The 21,109-nt window shown below is 33.9% G+C and overlaps 1 protein-coding gene across 4 annotated transcripts in view; it reads right to left on the reverse strand.

Moving 5' to 3' along the window:
* NBEA (neurobeachin) overlaps positions 1-21,109 on the reverse strand; it is a 690,698-nt gene that overhangs the window by 523,926 nt on the left and 145,663 nt on the right. For 3 of the 4 annotated variants that reach the window (XM_087436200.1, XM_014791275.2, XM_087436201.1), the window contains exon 11: positions 8,652-8,760. In XM_087436200.1, coding sequence (XP_087292326.1) covers positions 8,652-8,760 — 109 coding nt within the window. Of the gene's footprint in view, positions 1-8,651; positions 8,761-10,966; positions 11,073-21,109 lie in introns of all 4 variants that reach the window. The other variant, XM_087436202.1, reaches the window with a different exon arrangement.

The raw sequence follows: 21,109 nt of genomic DNA on the forward strand, positions 1-21,109 counted from the left end.
GAGAAGACAGAGGCATACAACAAATAAAATTAAAATGGTAAAATATGTCATATGTTAAATGCTAATAAGTGCATGAAAAAAATATGGAGTGGATAGAAAAATTTAAGAAGGGTGGTCAAGAGAAGGTTTTACTGAGAAGACGGCATTTAATTAGTTTGACGCATGATAAGAAAGCAATGAATTTGTATTAGTAGGCTTGTGTGTTTGACAAAACACCAATGGTTTGACTATAGATAAGCAACAGTCCTGCAAAATTCAAACCAAGCCTTAGAGCATAACTTTACATGAAAATTTTACAAGAAGATGAAGGAAATGGTCCTAACAAATACCTGAGTTATTAAAGTGGAGGGAAGGGGACAAAAACAAATAAATATTTGAGTAAAAAAAAAGCAAAGATTGGGCACTCATTTTAAAGAAACTTTAATAAAAAGAATACAATACTCTTAAATTCTAAAATATTTTATTCATGGATAGGTGAATATAATTAAAATATGAGTTCATGGTTATTTAAAGCTTCAGCCAGCTCCTTCACTAGATATAATTTTACATACCTTATCTTATACATTCTATTTTTATTCAGTAATACTGATTTCAAGAACATTATCTGATACATTCTACTTTTATGCCTAAAACTCTGAAATAGAACAGTCAGATCCTGTTCCTAAATAAACATTCTCAGAGATCAGATTTTATCCTATAAAAATTGTCGTTTGCTTATAAAGAACACTAAAGTGATATAAAATCAGATGGACCATTATGAATATATTCAATTAAGAAAGTAATTCACAATTTGGAAACAAGTTTTTGACTTGCTCCACGTTATTAAAAGATATGCTAGAAGCACCAAATGAAGCCTTCCACAGTACTAAAAAAATGTGTCAGTTGTTTTTTCATAGCAGTTAATGCTGCTGGGTAGTAGTTTTTAATTCTAAAGTTGATCGTTAGGAAATATTTTTCTGAAACTGTGTTTTTTAATTGGCCCACTCAAAATTCTACTAAGCATAAAATGAATGTTCTCTTCAACGGTATGTTACCTTTACCTATAAGTAGTACTTATTCCTTCTGCCATGTATTACTGTTATTATTCATGTATCTTTCTTTCCTGATATAAAAAAGGATACTGTCATTCATCTCTTATCTGTCTGGTGCCTGCCATAATTCCTCTGTAAATTTTTAACTGAATTCATGTCAAATTCAAGAACAGAATAAGAATAGAACAGATCAGACAAAACACTGATTAGCAGAGGATGAAAGAAGATATCCAACTCTGTTTTATTGTGTTTACTTTGATTGCTTTAAATATTTTTTTATTTTGATATTTGCTTTCATTTTCTCAAGTAAAGCCATTTTACAAAGAGATTTATACTTGGATAATTCATAGTTATAAATCCATAAAATACAAGCTCTGGAATTTAAACTATATGACATTACTTTTACGTGGTGACTGAATACATAATTTGTAAGAAGTACTACGTGAGATGTGACTAAATGTATTTGGAAGTCGAATCCGAGAAGCTAGAAAAAACAATTATATTATAACATCTACTCCAGAAGTATGTAAACCAAACAGGAGCAATGGATGTTATAAGGAGAAATTGCTACTCAGTAAAAAGAAGTCTTTCCCACATTTAAAGTAGCCCAAAATGGAATGGATTGCCAGAAATGTTCATTTTTATTGCAGAAAGCATTCTGTATATACAGAAATGCATTACATAGTAAGTAAATTGTGGAAAATTATTTTAATTAGTATAGGTACATCATAAAGTAGTTGATCCTCAATATCCATTTCACTCCTCTCAAGACACCAAGATTAAGCTCCAAATAGTCTAATCCAATATGAATCACCTGTGTGGTGTTGTTGTTTTGGTGGGGCATAGGGGCAGGGACAGACAATGGTTAGTTCAGAGACCCTGCATCAACATTTTCATGGCAACAGTTGGTTCAAAGAAAACAGGACCTAAGCTGATCAATCAAATTGGAGGGAAGGATCTTGTTCAGTAATTAGGAGAAAGGAGCTCTCTCTCTCTCTACCTAGATGTAAGGGTCTAGAGCACCAAGTCTACCTGGCAACCTTCTTATGACCACAAAGGAAAGCAGCTATAGCTTAAAATCATCACTGTAGGTGGTAGAGCAAAGATACAGGAAAAACCTGGGTCTTTGATGACATAATTGTTACTCAGATAACAAAATTCTGAAGCCCAACTTACTGGATATGTTTTGCAAGCTGTACTGATCCACTCTCCAATATTCCCCATCCTATTTCTATGCTCCCTTGAGAGGCTCCCCTGCCTAGTGGCTTCCAGTTGGGTTTGACTAGTTGGAAAGACCAGCAGGAAATTAAAGGACAGGAAGAAAATTAAGTTGGGGTATTTATTTCCCTGGCTTCACCCCTTCAAGTCAATATACCACATTTCTTTATTGAAGACCACAAACTAGTCAGGTACAATTCTCCTATACTACAATAACTTACTCTTTGAGTTATGCTAAACGCTCACTCGTTTCATCTCACCAAACCTTGCTGATTTCCCTTAACAATGTACACAACTTTTTAAAGATCCTCGCATTAAACTCTTCTCAGTAACTGAGTCTGAGTGTGGCACCTGTTTCCTGCCAGGAATATGACTGATAAGCCACCTACCACTAGACTTCCAGTTACATTAGCAAGCATATTTCCTTACTGTGTAAGCTGCTTTGAATCAAATTTTTTATTAACCATATCCAAAAATATTGAATACATCAGATAACCTCTAAGTTCTCCTCAAACTCATATTTTGGCAAAATAAAACAAAACAAAAATACCTTAAAAGTTTTTCATGAAACAGTCTCAGTGTGATGAATGAGAAGGCCTCTCATTAGACCACCTTCCTTGATAACTAACTTAGACCTTCTAAGATAAGGAGAAAAAGCTGAGACAGTTAATCATTACCTTGTTAATAGCTGATGATAAAATTGAAATAGAACCTTCATCATTTATACTACTCACCTGGCAGCTGATTGTTTAAAAATAAAACAGTGTGAGCATTCATCTGAGAAAGCTGAAACAAGTATTCCTTTTAGGTAATCAGACAAGCATGCAAGTGCTTTTCTGTTATTCAATTCAATTCAACAAATATTTATTGAGACAGGCATTCTTTTAGGTGCAGACACATCTTGAAGATACAGCAGTAAGATGAGAAAAAAGAAGATATTGCCCCTGCTTTCATGAAACTGAAGCCTACATTCTAGTGAAAGGAGGCAGAAAATAAACCAGTAAAAAAATGTCAGAATAGTGCTGTAAAAAATTAGCAGAGTAGGGAGATAGTCAATGATAGTTATGGAAGGGCTACTATTCTATGTAGAGTGACCAGAAAAGACTTCTCTTATAAGGTGTCATAAGCAAAACTCTGAATAAAGTGTAGAATCATGCCATGTGGATATCTACAGAAAGAATAATCGAAGCAATGGGAAAAGAAAATGCAAAAGTTCTGAGATGAGTTCATGCTTACCATTTTAGTTTTTAAAGGAAAGGTAAAAAGGCCTTTGTATGGCCAGTGTGGCTACAAGAGAGAAAGCAAGAAGGAGAAGGGTAAGAGATGATGTCAGAGGTAAGAGACTTATGAATTTACTCTGAGAAGGATGGGGTAGTAAGATCTCGTACATTTTAGGAGGACTAGTCTGACTTAAAGTGAAAAACGGACTATGGGTAACCAGCGGTGAAAGATGAGGATGGTTTGAACTAAGATGATATCAGTGGACACAGAAAGGAGTAAAGTAGGAAGTAGTCAGTGATTCTGAATATATTTTGATACTAAGACAACATAATTTGCTGAGACTATGGATTTACTGTGTGAAAAAGGAGTCAAAAAGTAGTAACATTTTTGATCTGAATTACTTGTTGAATGGTAATGCTATTAACTAAGACAGAGAAGACTGAGGGCTGACAAGATCTGAGAAAAAAATCAAAAGTAACAATTTGGATAATTTAGATTTGTGAAGCTCATTAGACATCCAAGCGGAGCTGAATATGGGAGACTAAAGTTGAAAGGAGAGTTTGTGGTTAGAGATACGCATTTAAGAATAATTAGTATTTACAGGATAATGAAAGCTAAGGGAATGGTGAGCTCAATTAAAGTGTAAACAGAAAAGTGAAAAGGTTTCCAGAATTAAGTATTATTAGGACATCAGTCTTTAGAATTTAGAAAGAAGAGAAAGAACCACTAGGAGAGAATAAAACGAGGCCAAGGAAGTAGGGAGAAAATAAAGAATGAAAGCTGTCACAAAATACAATTGAAGAAAGCACTTCAAGAAGGAAAGAATGTTAAACTGAAATGTTGTTAACAGGTCAAATAAAATGAAGACTGAGAACCACAAGATTTAAGAATACAAAGGCTATTGGTGACACTGAGATAAGCCATTTTAAAGGAAGCATAAGGATGAAATGCCTGATTGGAATGGGAATGGATCTAAAACTACATAGGATTTCAGGACTATAAGAATGGTTTAACATTCTTATAGAAAATCAATTAATATAATTCACTAAGAAAACGTGTAGAAACACCATAATTATCTCAAATAATGCAGAAAAAGCATTTGATAAAATTCAGCACCTGTTTATGATAAAGAAAACTCTTAGCAAACTTGAAATAGACAGTTTCTTGATTTGACTAAAATGTCTACAAAAAGTAATCTACAACATATATCATACTTAGTGGCTAACTATTGAAAGCTTTGCCCATGAGATCTGGAATAAAATAGGGATGGCCACTATCACAACTTCTGCTTGACACTATACTGGAAGTCTTCAACAGTGCAATAAGACAAAGAAAAACAATTTTTAAATAAATATTAGAAATAAAAAAAATAAAATTGTCATTCTCAGAAAGTATGATTTTCTATGAAGAAAAGTTTTTGAAAAATCTACAAACTACTAGAATTAATAGAGGAATAGCAAGATTGGTATACAAAACGTCAATATAAACACCAATTATATTTCTATGTACCAGTGACAAATAAAAACATTAAAATTTTAAAAACCTCAATTATCTAGGAATAAAGCCAGCAAAAAGACAGAAAGTTCCCTACACAGAAAACTACCAAAGAGACCTAAATAAATAGAAGGATGTACTAAATGTATGAATTGGAAAGTTCAATATAAAGATGTAAAGATGTCAAAATAATAAAATGAAAATCCTAGTATTTTTTGGTGGAAATTGACATGCTGATGTATATGTTAATACCAATGACCCAAGAATAGCCAAGGCAATCTTGAAGAACAATAAAGCTAGAAGACACACTATGATATATCAAGATGTACTAAAAAGGTATACAAATTAAGATAGTGTTGTACTGCCTCAAAGGTATTTAAAAAACTCACAATAGATAAGACTCTAGAAATGATCCCGTTTGTATACGGTCACCTGATTTATGGCAAAGATTGCAATGAGGTGGAAAATCATCTTTTTAATGAATGGTACTGGGCCAGCTTAGACACATACACAGGAAAAAAAAAAAAACCTTATTTCTTATACATAACCTTATATCTCACACCATATACAAAATTCAATTCTAGATGGGTTATAAATCTAAATGTGAAAAGTAAAAAAAATTTTGAGAAGAAAACGGAATAGTCTCATTGCTTTGGGATACATAAGATCCAAAATGGGCCAATTATAAAAGAAACTTAAAATTTAACCCATATTAAAATTAAGGACTTCCATTCATCAAAAAACACCATTAAGAGAATGAAACGGCAAGCCACAAAGGAAGAAATACTTGTGACACATATCCAAGAGAGGACTTATATCCAGGATATATACAGAATCTTTGCACATCATATAGCTAATAAAGATTAGTATATAGAATAAAAAACGCATACAGTTGTAATAATTTTAAAACTTTAATATAGGTTAAATTTTCTCCATAATAAAATGACAAATTTACCCATTAAGTTCTGAATAGACATTTCTCCAAAGAAAATATACAAATAGCCAATAAGCACATGAAAAGATGCTCAACGTCATTAGACATCAAAGAAATGCAAATAAAAAACAATATGCCATTTCACATCCACTTAGGATGGCTGGAATAAAAAAGGCAGACAATAACAAGTGTTGACAAGGATGGGAAAAAATTGGAAACCTCCTACACTGCTGATGGGGATATAAAATGGTGGAGCCACTTTGGAAAACAGTCTGGCAGGTTCTCAAATGGTTAAACATAGAGTTAAAATAGGACCCAGCAAACCAAGTCATAGGTATCTACCCAAGATACAAAGGGTAGATACCCTACCCTTTGTCCACACAAAAACTTGTACATGAACACCCATAGCAGCATTATTCATAATAGCCAAAAGATGGAAACAACACAAACGTCTATTGACAGATGAATAAATAAACAAAATGCGGTGTATGCATACAATGGAATATTATTCACCCATAAAAAGGAATGAAGTTCTGACAGATGCTACAACAGGGATGAATCTTCTTAACATTATGCTAAATGAAATAAGCCAGATAAAAAAGGACAAATATTACATGATTTCACTTAAATGAAATATATAGAATACACAAAATCATAGGGACAAAAGTAGATTACAGGTTACCTAGGAGTAGGGGTCTTGGTGGGAAACAGGGAAAATTGGCAAAGGACATGAACAAGCACTTCACAGAAGAGAAAAAAATCAACATCCAATAAATGTATATGAAAATATGTCCAACTTTGTTCAAAAATCTTAAAAAAATGCAAATTAAAACCATAATGAGATAATATTTTATACCCACTAAATTGACAAACTCTTTCAAGGATATTAATTCTGAGAAATAGGAAGAACTGATTATGTCTCTTTATTTGATTTGAAGTCCTTTCACAAACTTTTTTTTTTTTTTTGAGGAAGATCAGCCCTGTGCTAACATCTGCCAATCCTCATTTTTTTTTTTTTTGGCTGAGGAAGACTGGCCCTCGGCCAACATCTGTGTCCATCCTCTTCCACTTTATATCGGATGCCGCCACAGCATGGCCTGACAAGCAGTGTGCTGGTGTACGCCCGGGATCCGAACCAGCGAACCCCGGGCTGCCGCAGCGGAGCACACACACCCAACCACTTGCACCACCAGGCCGGCCCACCTTTCACAATATTTCTAATTTTAAGCTAAGTTTTAAGTGTAAAAGAATATTCACTTTAGAACTATGATGATAAAATCTCAGTAAATAGATGAAAAGTATATTCAAAGGGTAGTTCCTGATAGTGATCTTGTAATGCACAGTAATGTTACAAAGGCATTTCACAATATCTAATTCATGTAAAATTTAATTTAACATAAATCTTCTGAACAATTCTTAATACCCTACCATATGGAAATATAGTTCTCCATGATTAAAAAAATAAACCAGGGGCAGCCCAGTGGCATAGTGGTTAAGTTCGCATGCTCCGCTTCAGTGGCCTGGGGTTCGCAGGTTTGGAACCCCGGGCATGGACCTATATGCACCACTCATCAAGCCATGCTGTGGCGGCACCCCACATACAAAATAGAGGAAGATGGGCACAGATGTTAGCTCAGGGTTAATCTTCCTCACCAAAAAATTAAAAATGAAATAAATAAAATAAACTAAACATCCTTAATGAAAACCTTAATAATGTTACTGAAAAAATTATCTCAATAAAGAAATGCTTCCAATGATAGATCTACTTAATAATTTACCACTCCTTGATCACCAATCCTTCAAGAAAGAGTGCTTCAAAGAAAAGACAGGTTATAAGGATTTCAAATGTAGAAGAATCTGAGCTGAAAAAACGATCTCCAAAAGTGTTCTCAATTTTATTTCCCAGGGGAAAAATAAGTTTATTCCTCCTAGTTGAGGTCTCACCTATGTTATTTCTCAAATAGTTCCATTTTTAGAGCAGCTGAATGTTAAAGAGTTAACTGATAAGAAGAGATTTGAGAGAGCTACTGAGGGCTATAGATATTTCTTTACGGGAAAAAAATACCTTTATTCATGAAATCCCACTTTAATTTTTAAAGGAAATCACATGATACAACCAAACTCTTGTGAGACCATAATCAGAAATTCAGCACTCATTATCATAATAGTACAGCTGTGACTGAAACAAAACCAGGACATAAATGACACAAATGGGAAAAATTAAAACCATCTAATTTGTATTGTTTATACCATGTTTTGATCAGAAAAAAAATATTTTAAATATTCAAATATATTAAAAGCAGGGGCAAAGCACAAAATAATGTTTCTGCTGCTAGAAAATAGAGATTTTTTTACCTTATAATTGAAACACAAAGCAAAAACAAAAAAGTAAATCCATTTAAACTAAAATTGATAAAATTGCTAAGAAACTTAGTCTGAATGTAAAGATAACAAAAGAAAAAAGAATTAAGAGAAAATACTTGTAACTTTGAATAAAAGTAGATGAAAGAATTTTTCTTTAGTTTCCACATTCACTCAAAAATTTCTTAAGTACGTAGATTTCTAACACCCAATTTAGTTCATTGTCTACACTTATGTCTAAGTACATAATATAAAAATGTTTGTGAATTAGCCAACAACATAGTCGCTGCACAGTCACTGGAAAGGGAAACTATACAAAAAATATAATTAGTGATTGTCAGGTGTCCATCTGTGAAGGCTACACAATAAAACCATCAATACACATCACTTACCTTTTCAAGTAAGTAGCCAATGACTAAGAAGCCTTTTCCACCCAGCATCTGCTCTTGCATGGCTACTGAACTTTTAAGTAGTTCAACCAGGAATGCCAAAAGAGTAGCACTGCATGTAAAGGACAGATAATTTCATTATGTAATCATCAAATGTTGATTACAAACACAGCGTTCCATTTCAGTACTTTATTATGCCAAAAGATAACTACCATTTTCAAATCTAATCTCTGCTTTGCTGATAATGACTGTTATACCTTATATCAAGCAAGAATATATTTTCTCACAAGCATAAGATAACTAGTTTTATCTCTTTAAACTGAAATATCATATCAAAATATAATTGTGTAGTTTTTTTACATTCCAAGGCAAAAGATCGAAGTTTATCTATGCACATATATATTCCCTGCCTCAAATAAATCTAACATAAGAAACACACCCAAAAATACTTCACTTCACCATAATAGTTTATCATAACATTCTTTTGAAGAACACGCTACCTTATAGAATTTGAAATATGTACACAATATTGCTTTCGAAGAATACATCTATTTTTTAAATAAACTTTTCATTTAGATCTATTTTTCAAAAACAACTTATGTATTTTTTAAAATATCCAGAGAAATATGCAACATGTTACTTATGTCCAGATATGCCCTCAGGAAAGTTCATGAAAGCAGAGAAAATAAATGATTTACGTGATATTGAAATGAAAAGTGGTAATTAATTACACAATGTATACACAAACACATAAAAGCACGCAAAGATATGTGCCAGACAAAGATAAAGCACTGGATATGTCTGTTGAATGAAAAAAGAAACAAAAGAAAAATAAAGGATTGCATTGAATTGAGCTTTGATAACATATTACTTCACACAGTTATGTAGAACAATTTTCAACCAAGAGCATTGATACACGATAGCATTCCTGATTAAAAAAATATATATTCCTTCATTGTATAGGCCTACTGTAGTTTAATAAATGACTTTAAGCCAGATTTATCAGCAGTTAAAATAATATCTATTTACATTGTTTTATAAGGCACACTAAATTGACTATATTCACAAGAAAGAGTAAAACCACAAATTTCTTAATATATTTTAAATGTACAAGTACTCATTCTTACAAGAAATTAAGAAAATTTGGTAATGAGGAAAACTTGAAAATTAGTAAGGCCAAAGAATCTAAAGTCATTCTATTCTCTAAAGTTATTCTAGCTTTTCCGGTTACAATAGGATTGACAACTTGTTTCTCTGATAATGTGGCTATTCTTGTTCAAATCAGAAATATTCTCATGAAAAGAATTAAGCAAGATTATTATTATAAAAATTGATACTTTAATGGATTACATGATATCAGCTAGAAAAAATATAGTATATCTGGAAATAAAGTAAGTACTTCATTACAGGAAATTAAAATTCAATTACATTAACTGGTCCCACATCTTTAAACCACACAAAAAAAGTAAACTAGTATTACAAATCAATGATGTTCTTTCACTTTGTCCTAAAGTCAAAGATAAATATTTATAAGAAAAACACAACTACCAAAAAATCCCTTGGGATTTTTTTAATGTTTCTGTAAAGAAGAACAGCTATTAAGCAATCCAGTCCATTTTAAATTATATCAATAGTCAAAGCCACTTCACAGATAATTACTTAAGCACTGTTACACATAGTAATTCTGTCTTAAATGTGTGAAAAGAATAAAGAAAACTACTGCACAGAGGTTACACAATTTCCTAATCTGCTGATGGAATTCTTAGCTACACCTGAGTTTGTGATGTAGAGGGAAAGATGACTAGGATTGCTAAACATTAGCACTGCCAAAAAGCAAGACCAGAAATGCCTCACTATGGTGCCTATGGTCCATGAAAAAATGCAAAAAAGTATTTCTTACAATACATCACCCTCCTATGTGGAACCATATAAAGAATGCCATGGATTTTCTTATTCTTTTATGTCAGAAGGACTACTCTTTCTCAAACATCTAATGAATTAACTCAGACTTCTAAAGACAGTGGAGTTCCACTACAAAGTCAGAAATATTCATTTTATTATTCCAAAATCTTAATACATGACTATGCTATCCATATAATGTTAATTTCACTTCAATTTTAACTATGACAACAATTGAAAAGTCAAATGCATTCACTAAGAAAAGTATTTTTAATTTATACCTAAAACCCAATACAATAGCAATACCACATCTTTTCAAAAAATCTTTAAAATAGGTATATTTGACATGTTGGACGTAATAGTAAATAGAGGGCCATCTTCGAAGAGGTACATTTTCAAACATAATTTAACAAACTTACCAGTAACTAAAATGCATCGGATTGCTGCAGGGGTCACAATAAACTTGCAAAATTCTGTGTACTGCCATACAAAATTTCTCTCCATTCTTGCCTATTTCCAACTCCCCTAGATACAAAGGCAAATATAAAGGATACTTCAGCCCATTCCTATATCTCCTACATACCACTTCCTGTCTAGACACATCAGTTCATCTGTAGAGGATCTAAACATATAGGATAAACCAAAAAGCAAGTATGTGTGTCAGCCAAAACTAGTATACACAACATAGAACATTCTCTTGAAAAGTATAGCAATACCTAGAAACAGATTTTCAGAGAAATATTTTACTTGATAGACAAAAAGGGTACTGATTTTTATCTCATAAAGTAAAATTGCTAAACTTTTCAATAGACAGTACTATAACATATCATGTTCTGTAGGTAGCAGTTCTACTACAGGAATGGTTAAGGTTTCTTAATCCTGTCTCCTTTTAAGGAAAATGACAGTAATAATCTATAGGGTTATTTCTTAAAAATAATTACCATCTTTCAATTCTTAATAAGCTTCAATTAAATTAGGAAATAATATTTATTTCACGTATCATACTTATAAAGGGCTAGACCTTCAGAAAAATACAGGAAATAGTATAATAATACCTCTACTGATGTAGCAAATTTATTATCTCTCCAGAGTTTTATTGTCCATATTATTAAAGAATATCACAACAGTCTTGGCCCACAAATACCTGAGAATATTTAATAACTATGTATGAATATGACTAATTTTTGTTTCTAATGAAAAATTTGTTAACACATTGAGGTTCCATTAAAATTTATATAAATATAGATTTGACTTGATTTTAATATAACTTGATCAATTTCAATTTCTCCATCCTTTATTTTTTAAAAATAACTAATGTAGATAACTCATATAAAATGATCCCAAAAGTTTTATTACCTTTGAGGTATTTTATTATTTAAAGATGCAATATATCATAAAGATAAACCTGATTTATAACTGAAATGACTAAGATTGAATATATAACCTACGTTCGGTTCAAAGGTAATTCTTAGAATATAGAAACTGGCTTTTCAATTTGCTTTGTACTGAAACAAGCAAAGCACCTCAGCTAGATGCGCTGTTTAAATATATTAAGAGGAAGGGAATTAATGATGTAAAAATTAAAGATTCCTTCTGAGATTCAATACTTCCTCCCCTTTTAAAAGGATGTTTTTAATCTCCTAATAAACACTACAGGCAAAGTAATTGTCAGAGAAAATACGGAAGTAGATTAAGTTCCAATAAGATTTAAAGTACCAATAAGGGGAGAAAATCTTTTGACTTTTTCATAAGGTTTCATCTGTTAGGTAGCCTAATTTACTGTTGAGATACATTGAAATCTTGCAAAAGATGATTAAAATCATATAAAGTAACTAATCCCATATTTTCTATGCTATTTCTTTCACCACAAAACTCTCCCAAGATGAGAGTGATCATAGCAGGAATAAAACTGTAAAAGAAATCAACTCAGGTACAACTCAAGAAACTTCACACTCAACACTATTAACTTCTAGGTACAAAAAAAAATCTCACAATAAGTTAGAAGAGTTAAATTCCTTCACAGTTCAAAATTAGAAAGGTCTAAACCAGAAGTCTCTAACTCCAGGTACATTTAGCAGTCACTTCTAGATAATGTATTCTTGAAGATGCTATCTCAAAAGACCACTGCCTACCTGCCTACATATGCAATGAATTCTGATACACCAACTGTCACATTCATCAGCTCAGACATCAAGTGGAGATACATGCTGAAATAAGTCAAATACGTTTATCTGCAGTCAAATAAGAAAAACAGTGAAATGCAGCACAGCAAAATGTAAGGACAGATGGAATACACTGGGTAGCACACGAAACCACTAAGCCTTCCCTTAGCCATCAAATCTCTCCTCAGTAATTTCTATCTTTTCTTTCAGCCTGATAAGGATACACGCAGTCTTACAATCTGAATTGCTACCATTGTTGTGGCTATTTAAGAGAATTCTTCAGAGGCCCTATTAAAAGTTAGTCAGGCTACTACACATTTATACCTTCCTTTGTCTAGTAACAGATTCTGATTTTATGCTTCATCAGCATATTTTATTTCTAACAAAATACATTATAGCCAAAAAAAATCAAAATTTATAAAATTGTGATTGAAATGTATCAAAATTTGTCTTATGATGGAAACAAAATTTAAAAATTTGGACATGTAAAGTAATTGATTCTAAATCTCCTATGACATAGTTATATATACTAGTATATGTATACAGTACCTACCAGTACTTACATAGTTTGAGAACAAAATAGCTTTTTGATCAGCTCCATTAATAACTCCATAAATAGCCAACAGGTATTTACTAAAACGGTTCCAATGGAAAGGAAATAACTCAAAGCCTAATACCTTGCAATTTAACTTCAACCAACAAATGACCACTTATAGTGCTCTAAATGTCCTAATCCCTTTATGAAAACTTCCTGTACACATTACATGTAGCAGTACCATTAGAGCAATCATGTATGCACAATCCAGGGATACAGGAATACTTTAGAAATTTAATGATGTAACTTCCTAACACCTAAGAAGTTCGCAATTTCAAAGAAAAACTAGAGACAGGTTATAATGATACATGGATGATCTTAACTATATATGCACACTCTAACGCCCTTCCAGATCAAAACATGCCACAGCAGGGAGGCCAAATAACCAATCCCTTCATCCTGGTGTTAACTCTACTTTCATCCAGGCCCCACTCTATTTAACAGAAGCAGGATTAAAAATATACCCTACAAGTGCTGAAATTAGTAATTGAAGAAAATAAATATTAAAACAGCTGATGACACAGAAAGCTAAAATAATTGATACTTAGGCTTTACAGATGTCCCAGAACTTTCTATTCTTTTTATAATTTTATTTTTTAAATGATCATGCTGCAAAACTGACTTCTTTATTTCTTCTTTTCTTTTGTGTGTATACAATTCTGAGAATTTTAACAGATATATAGATTGTATAAGTCTACTACAATCAAGATACAAACCAATTCCATCCATCACACCAAACAAACTCATTTATCCTATCCCTTTACACCTTTACAGTCACACCCTCCCAAAACCCATAACCTTGGATAACTACTTATCTCTTACATATCACTTAGCTTCGAATTTTCAAGAATGTCATATAAATGCAATCATATAGTATGTAATCTTCTGAGTATGTCCTTCTTGACCTCAACATATTGCCTTTGAGATTTATCCAAGTAGTTGCATACATCAAGAGTTTATTCCATTTAATTACTGAATAGTATTCCATTGCATGAATGGATTACCATAGTTTGTGTACATTTGAGTTGTATCTAGTTTATCACAATTATGAATAAGACTACTATAAACATTCACGTTAAGGTTTTTGTGTAAACACAGTTTTCACTCACTTCTCATAAATACAAACCCAGGTATAGAAAAGCTGAATTACATGGCAAGTGTACGTTTAACTTTATAATAAACTGCTAAACTGCCAGAGTGGCAGAACCACTTGGCAATCCCACCAGTAATAGGTTCCAGTTGCTCCTCATCCTTGCCAACACTTGGCATCATGAGTACTATTTATTTTGGCCATTCTACTAGGTGTGTAGTGGTATCTCATAGTGGTTTTAATTAACATTTCTCTATCAGTTAATGATGTTGAACATCTCATTTGCTATTTTGACATCCTTATATACTATTTGGTTCAAGTCTTTTGCACATTTTTTTAAATTGGATTTTATGTTTTCTTACTATTGAGGTTTAGAAATTTTTTATATATTCTTGCCATAAATCTTTGGTCAAATAAGTGATTTTATATCATCTTCATCCAGTTTGTAGCATGTTTTTTTATTGCATCTTTTGCAGAGTACAAGGTTTGAACTTTGATGAAGTCACAGTCAAATTTATCAATTTTTTTCTTTTATGCATCATGCTTTCAGTGTCATATCTAAAAGGACTTTGCCTAGTCTAGATCACAAAGATTTTCTCCTATGTTTTCTTCTAAAAGTTCTACACTTTTATGTTTTACATTTAGAGCTAATTTTTTAGTTAATTTTCATATAAGGCGTGAGGTTTAGGTTGAGGCTCATTTTGGGGCATAAAACTATCCTTCCTGGCTGAGATTGCTTTTGCATCTTCGTCAAAAATCAATTGTCCATATTTATCTGAGGTTATTTCTGTACTCTATGCTCTTCCACTGATATATGTGTCTATCACTCTGCTAATATCACACTGTCTTCATTATTATAGCTTTATAGTAAGTCCTAAAGTCAGGTAGGTATGATTCCTTCAAATTCATTCTTTTTCAATATCATTTTAGCTATCCTACTTACTTTGTCTTTCATACAAATTTTAAAATCATCTTGTCTACATCAACGCAGAAATCCAGCCAAGATTTTAATTGGTATTGTGTTAAATCTGTAGATAATTTAATGACATCTTTACTATGTTGAATCTTTCTATACATGAACATGATATATCTCATCACTTATTTAGGACTTTGATTTCTTTCATCAGCAATTTGTAGATTTCAGCACATATATCCTCACATGTTTTAGACATTTATACTTAAAATACTTAAATTTTTGAAACTATTGTTAAATGTATTTTTAATTGGGTTTCCTATTACACATTTTTAATTTGTTGTTTTTAGTGCCATCGAGTCAATTTCCAACTCCTAGTGACCTGGTGTATAGCAGAGCAAAACCCTGCCCAGTCTTTTTACACCATCCTCTCATCTTCTGGTGCTATATCAGTCAAGGCTCCACTACTATTCATAGAGTTTTCATGGACAATTTTATTGGAAGTAGGTCACCAGGTCATTCTTCCTAGTTTGTCTTAGTCTGGAAGCTCCACTGCAGCCTGTCCACCATGGGTGACCCTGCTGGTATTTGAAATACCAATGGCATAGCTTTCAGCACCACAGCAACATGCAGCCACCACAGTTTGACAACTGACAGATGGGTGGTATGCTTCCTTGACCAGGAAATGAACCTGGGCCATAGCGGTGAGAGCACTGAATTTTAACCACTAGACGAGCAGGGCTAGCTACATTGTTAATACAGAAAAATATAACTTATTTTTGTGTGAGAAATTTGTATTTTGAAAACTTTCCAAACCTGCTTATTAGTGCTAGAATTTCATGTGCGTGTCAATTCCTTAAGAATTTTTAGGTAGACAATCATGTCATCTGTGAAAAGGGATAATTCTATTTTTTCCTTTCCAACCTGTATGACTTTTCTTCATCTTGCCTTATTGCAATGGCTAGTACCTCTCTGATTTGGATCAGATCCACATGTAAAGCTCAGGGCTGAGCACAGACATAACTTTATAGAGTTATTTTCTCAAGGTCTTCCCTTTCTGTGATCTCCCTGATAATTTCCAATGCTAGAACTCTTCTTTTCAGTTCTGCTGTCAAAAACCTAGGGCTTCATTTTCCTCACTCTGCTGTACACTTCTATAACTCTGCCCACATCCCGGGAAAACCAACAGTAAGAGAGAGAGAGACAAAACAAAGTAAGGGAAACGTTTCTGATTCTGAATGTAAGGAGTTTGGAAGCCACCACTCCATCCTATCAAGTAAGAAGCTGAACAGACTGAAAAACTGACAAATCTTCTAGGATACAATGAAAGAGGGGAGGACACAAGGCAAACCACTGCCTCCAAGATTGGAAACGCAGCCAAGTAACTACAGGGAGTTATGGGTTACCAAAGCAGAGATGCACAAGGAAACTAGCGTGGGAACCAGTGCCCAGGTAAGAAAACCTAAACTGTAATTGATGAATTGCTGGAGGCTCAGTGCTTACAACTCCCCCAGTCATAGAGAGGCCCCCACATTTATTGTGAGATTTATCTTCAGGAGCTCAACCAGGTCCCCATAGTAAATATCAGAGGAAAAATCCCTCAGGCATCTGGTAGGGGGAAGGAAAATAAATCATTCTGAAATACACCAGAGGACTCTGTTCTTAAAAAGGCCTGCCCTCAGGAGAAACTAGTTAACTAAGCCTAACTTGCTGAGGTATTATCAGACCCTAACCTGAGGAAGAGAAATATCCAACTACAGCCAGCTCTAGTCATCCTTGCCTACCTAAACAGGGAGAAAAAAACTGAGAAACATGTGTGAAGTTCACAGTCCAGAAGGAAAGGTTCACTAAAAGACTGAGACCTAATCAGAGAACTATAGAATGCTTCCTCTCTCCCCACATCTCACCACCACATTACTAAAGGCCTATTCACAGCAGTTCCTTTTACCTGGTACAGCATGTCTAACTATCAAAAAAAAAAAAAATTACAAGGCATATCAAAAGGCAAAAATCACAATCTGAAAAGCCAAAGCAAGCATAAGAACCAGAAATGGCTGGGATGTTGGAATTATCAGACCAGAAATTTAAAACAACTATGATTAATATGCTTAGGACTCTAATAAATAACAGACAGCATGAAAGGACAAATGGGCAATATAAGCAGAAAGATGGAAATCCTAAGAAAGAACCAAAAAGAAACGATAGAACTAAAAAAAAAGAACTGTAACAGAAATGAAGAATGCCTTTGATGGGCTTATTAGTAGACTGGACATGGTTGAGGAAAGACTCTCTAAGCTAGAGACTATATTAATAGAATCCTCAAAAACCTAAAACCAAAGAAAACAAAGACTGATAAAAAAAGAGAATAGAATCTTTAGAGAATAGAATACCAAGGACTATGGCAAAACTACAAAAGGTGTAACACATGGTTAATGAGAATACCAGGAGAAGAAAGGAGAAGGAGAAGAAAGATAGAAAGGAACAGAAGAAATATTTGAAATAGTAATGACTGAGAATTTCCCCCAAATTAATGTCAGACACCAAACTACAGATCCAGGAAGCTCAGAGAACACCAAGCAGGATAAATGTCAAAAAAAAAACCCTGTACCTAGGCATATCATTTTTACCTTACAGAAAATCAAAGATAAAGAAAAATTCCTAAAAGAAGCCAGAGAGAAAAAACACCATACATAAAACAAAAATAAGATAAGAATTACATCCAACCTCTCCTCAGAAACCATATAAGCAAGAAGAGAATGTAATAAAATATTTAAAGTACTGGGTGAAAGAAAACTCACCAACCTCAAATTCTGTACTCGGCAAAATTCAAAAGTGAAGGAGAGGCCGTTCCGGTGGCGAAGCAATTAAGTTTGCATGCTCCGCTTCGGCGGCCCAGGGTTTGCAGGTTCGGATCCTGGATGTGGACCGACGCACTGCTTGTCAAGCCATGCTGTGGCAGCGACCCATATAAAGTAGAGGAAGATGGACATGGATGTTAGCCCAGGGCTGATCTTCCTCAGCAAAAAATAGGAGGATTGACAATGGATGTTAGCTCAGGGCTAATCTTCCTCACAGAAAATTTTTTTAAAAAAGTGAAGGAGAAATAAAGATTTTCTGAGACAAACAAAAATTAAGGGAATTTGTTGCCAGTAGACCTGCCATGCAAAAAATATTAAAAGAAGTTCTTTAGAGAGAAGCAAAATAATATAGGTCAGGAACTTGGATCTACATAAAGAAAAGAAGATCACTGAAGAAGGAATAGTGAAGGTAAAATAAAAACTTTTATTTTTTTATTCTAAATTGATCTAATAGATAACAGTTTGTTCAACATAATAGCAACACTGTATTTCATTATGTATGCTTATGTGTGGGTTTATATGCTTACATATAAGTGAAATAAATGACAGCAATAATACCAAGGACAAGAGGAAAGAATTAGGATTATTTTATTATAAAGTACTCACAATACCCATGAAGTGGTACAGTGTTATTTGATAGTAGGACTTGAATTAGTTGCAAACTCTATGGAAACCACTAAAAACAGTAAAAAAAAAAAAAAAAAAAGTATAACTGAAATGCTAAGAAAGAAGAGAAAATGAAATTATATAAAGTGCTCAATTAAATTCACAAAAGGCAGAAAAACAGTAGAAGACAAAAACAGGAACAAAGAACAAGGCAACAAATAGAAAACAGTAACAAATATGGTAGATATTAATCCAGCTATATCAATAATCACTTTGAATGTCAATGTCTAAATGCACCAACTAAAAGTCAGAGATTGTCAGAGTGAATCAAAAAACAAGAAACAACTATATGTTGTCTACAAGAAACCCACTTTAAATATAAACACACATATATATGAAAAGTAAATGGATGGAGAAAAATATATCATGCTAATACTAATCAAAAGAAAGTAGGAGTAGCTATATTAATTTCAAACCAAGTAGACTTCAAAGCAAAGAAAGTTATCAGAGATTAAGAAAGGCATTACATAATGATAAAGGGGTCAATTCTCCAAGAAGACATAATTCTTAAAGGATATGTGCCTAACAACAGAGCATCAAACTACATGAGGCAAAAATGGCTATAACTGCAAGGACTAATAGATGAATCCACTATCGCAGCTGGAGACTTCAACACCCATGTCTCAGAAATGGAAAAATACACCAGGCAGAAAATCAGTTAGGACACAGTTGAACTCAACAACACCAACAAACAACTGGAGATAGCTGACATCTCTACACTACTTCATCTAACAACAGCAGAATACACATTTCTCTCAAGCTCACATGGAACATTCACTAAAATAGACCACATTCTGGGCCATAAACTATATCTTAAAAATTGAAAAGAATAGAAATTATACAAAGTCTGTTTTCATATCACAATGGATTTAATAAGAAATCAATAACAAAAAGATAACTGGAAAAGTCCAATGATGCATGGAGATTAAACAGCACACTTCTAAATAATACATGGGTCCAACAAGAAATCTCAAGAGATATTATAAATATCTTAAACTAAATGAAAACACAACTTACCAAAATTTGTGGAATGAAGTGAAGGCAATACTTACAGGGAAATTTATGGCATTGAATGCTGTGATATTGGGATTTACAATAAGAAATATATATTTGGTTTTCACCCCCATCCCCATTTGGGGCACGGAGCTCCTAAAACACTTGGAATTTCCCAAGTGATAAGAGCAATAAAAGAGTCATTTTATATGTTCACGAGGTGACTTTTGGAACCCACCTAAGGATGAAGGTAGTTAATAGCGGAGCCAGTCACGTGATTAGAAGGTTGGAACTTTCAGTCCCACCCCACCTCCAATCTCCAGAGAGGGAAGACGGGCAGGAAGATTGAGTTCAATCGCCAATGGCCACTGATTTAATCAAACATGCCTATGTAATGAAGCCTCCATAAAAACCCAAAAGGACAGGGTTTGTAGAGCTTACAGGTTGGTGAACACGCAGAGGTGCTGGGAGAGTGGTATACCTGGAGAGGGTGTAGAAGCTCCGCACCCTTTCCCCATACCTTGCCCTATGCATCTCTTCCATCTGGATGTCCATCTAGATCCTTTTTTTTTTTTTGTGAGGAAGATCAGCCCTGAGCTAACATTCGTGGTAATCCTCCTCTTTTTGCTGAGGAAGACTGGCTCTGAGCTAACATCTATTGCCAATCCTCCTTCTTTTTTTTCCCCAAAGCCCCAGTAGATAGCTGTATGTCATAGATGCAGATCCGTCTAGTTGCTGTATGTGGGACGCAACCTCAGCATGGCCGGAGAAGCAGTGCGTCGGTGCGCGCCCAGGATCTGAACCCGGGCCGCCAGTAGCGGAGCACACGCACTTAACCACTAAGCCACGGGGCTGGCCCTCCATCTATATCCTTTATCATATCATTTTATAATACACCGAAGTAAGGAAAATTTAACAAGTAAGTAAAAAGTAAGAAGTAAAAAGCTTCCCTGAGCTCTGTGAACCACTCTGGCAAATTAATCAAACCCAAGGAGGTGTTCATGGGAACCTCTGATTTATAGCCAGAAGTACAGGTAACAACCCAGATTTGTGACTGGCATTTGAAGTCCAAGGAGGAAGGTGTTTGAATCCCCACCTACACCCTGTCAGTCAGAAGCACAGGTGATAACCTGGGCTTGTGACTGGCATCTGAAGGGGGCAGGGGGGCAGTCTTGTGGAACTGAGCCCTTAACCTGTGGGATCTGATGCTATCTCCAGGTAGATAGTGTCATAACTGTGGAACACTCAGCTGGTGTCCCAGAGAATTGCTTGGTGGTATTAAAGG

The sequence above is a fragment of the Ceratotherium simum genome, chromosome 10 (assembly GCF_057802395.1).
Source record: "Ceratotherium simum simum isolate JZ-2026a chromosome 10, ASM5780239v1, whole genome shotgun sequence".
NCBI classification, from domain to species: domain Eukaryota; kingdom Metazoa; phylum Chordata; class Mammalia; order Perissodactyla; family Rhinocerotidae; genus Ceratotherium; species Ceratotherium simum.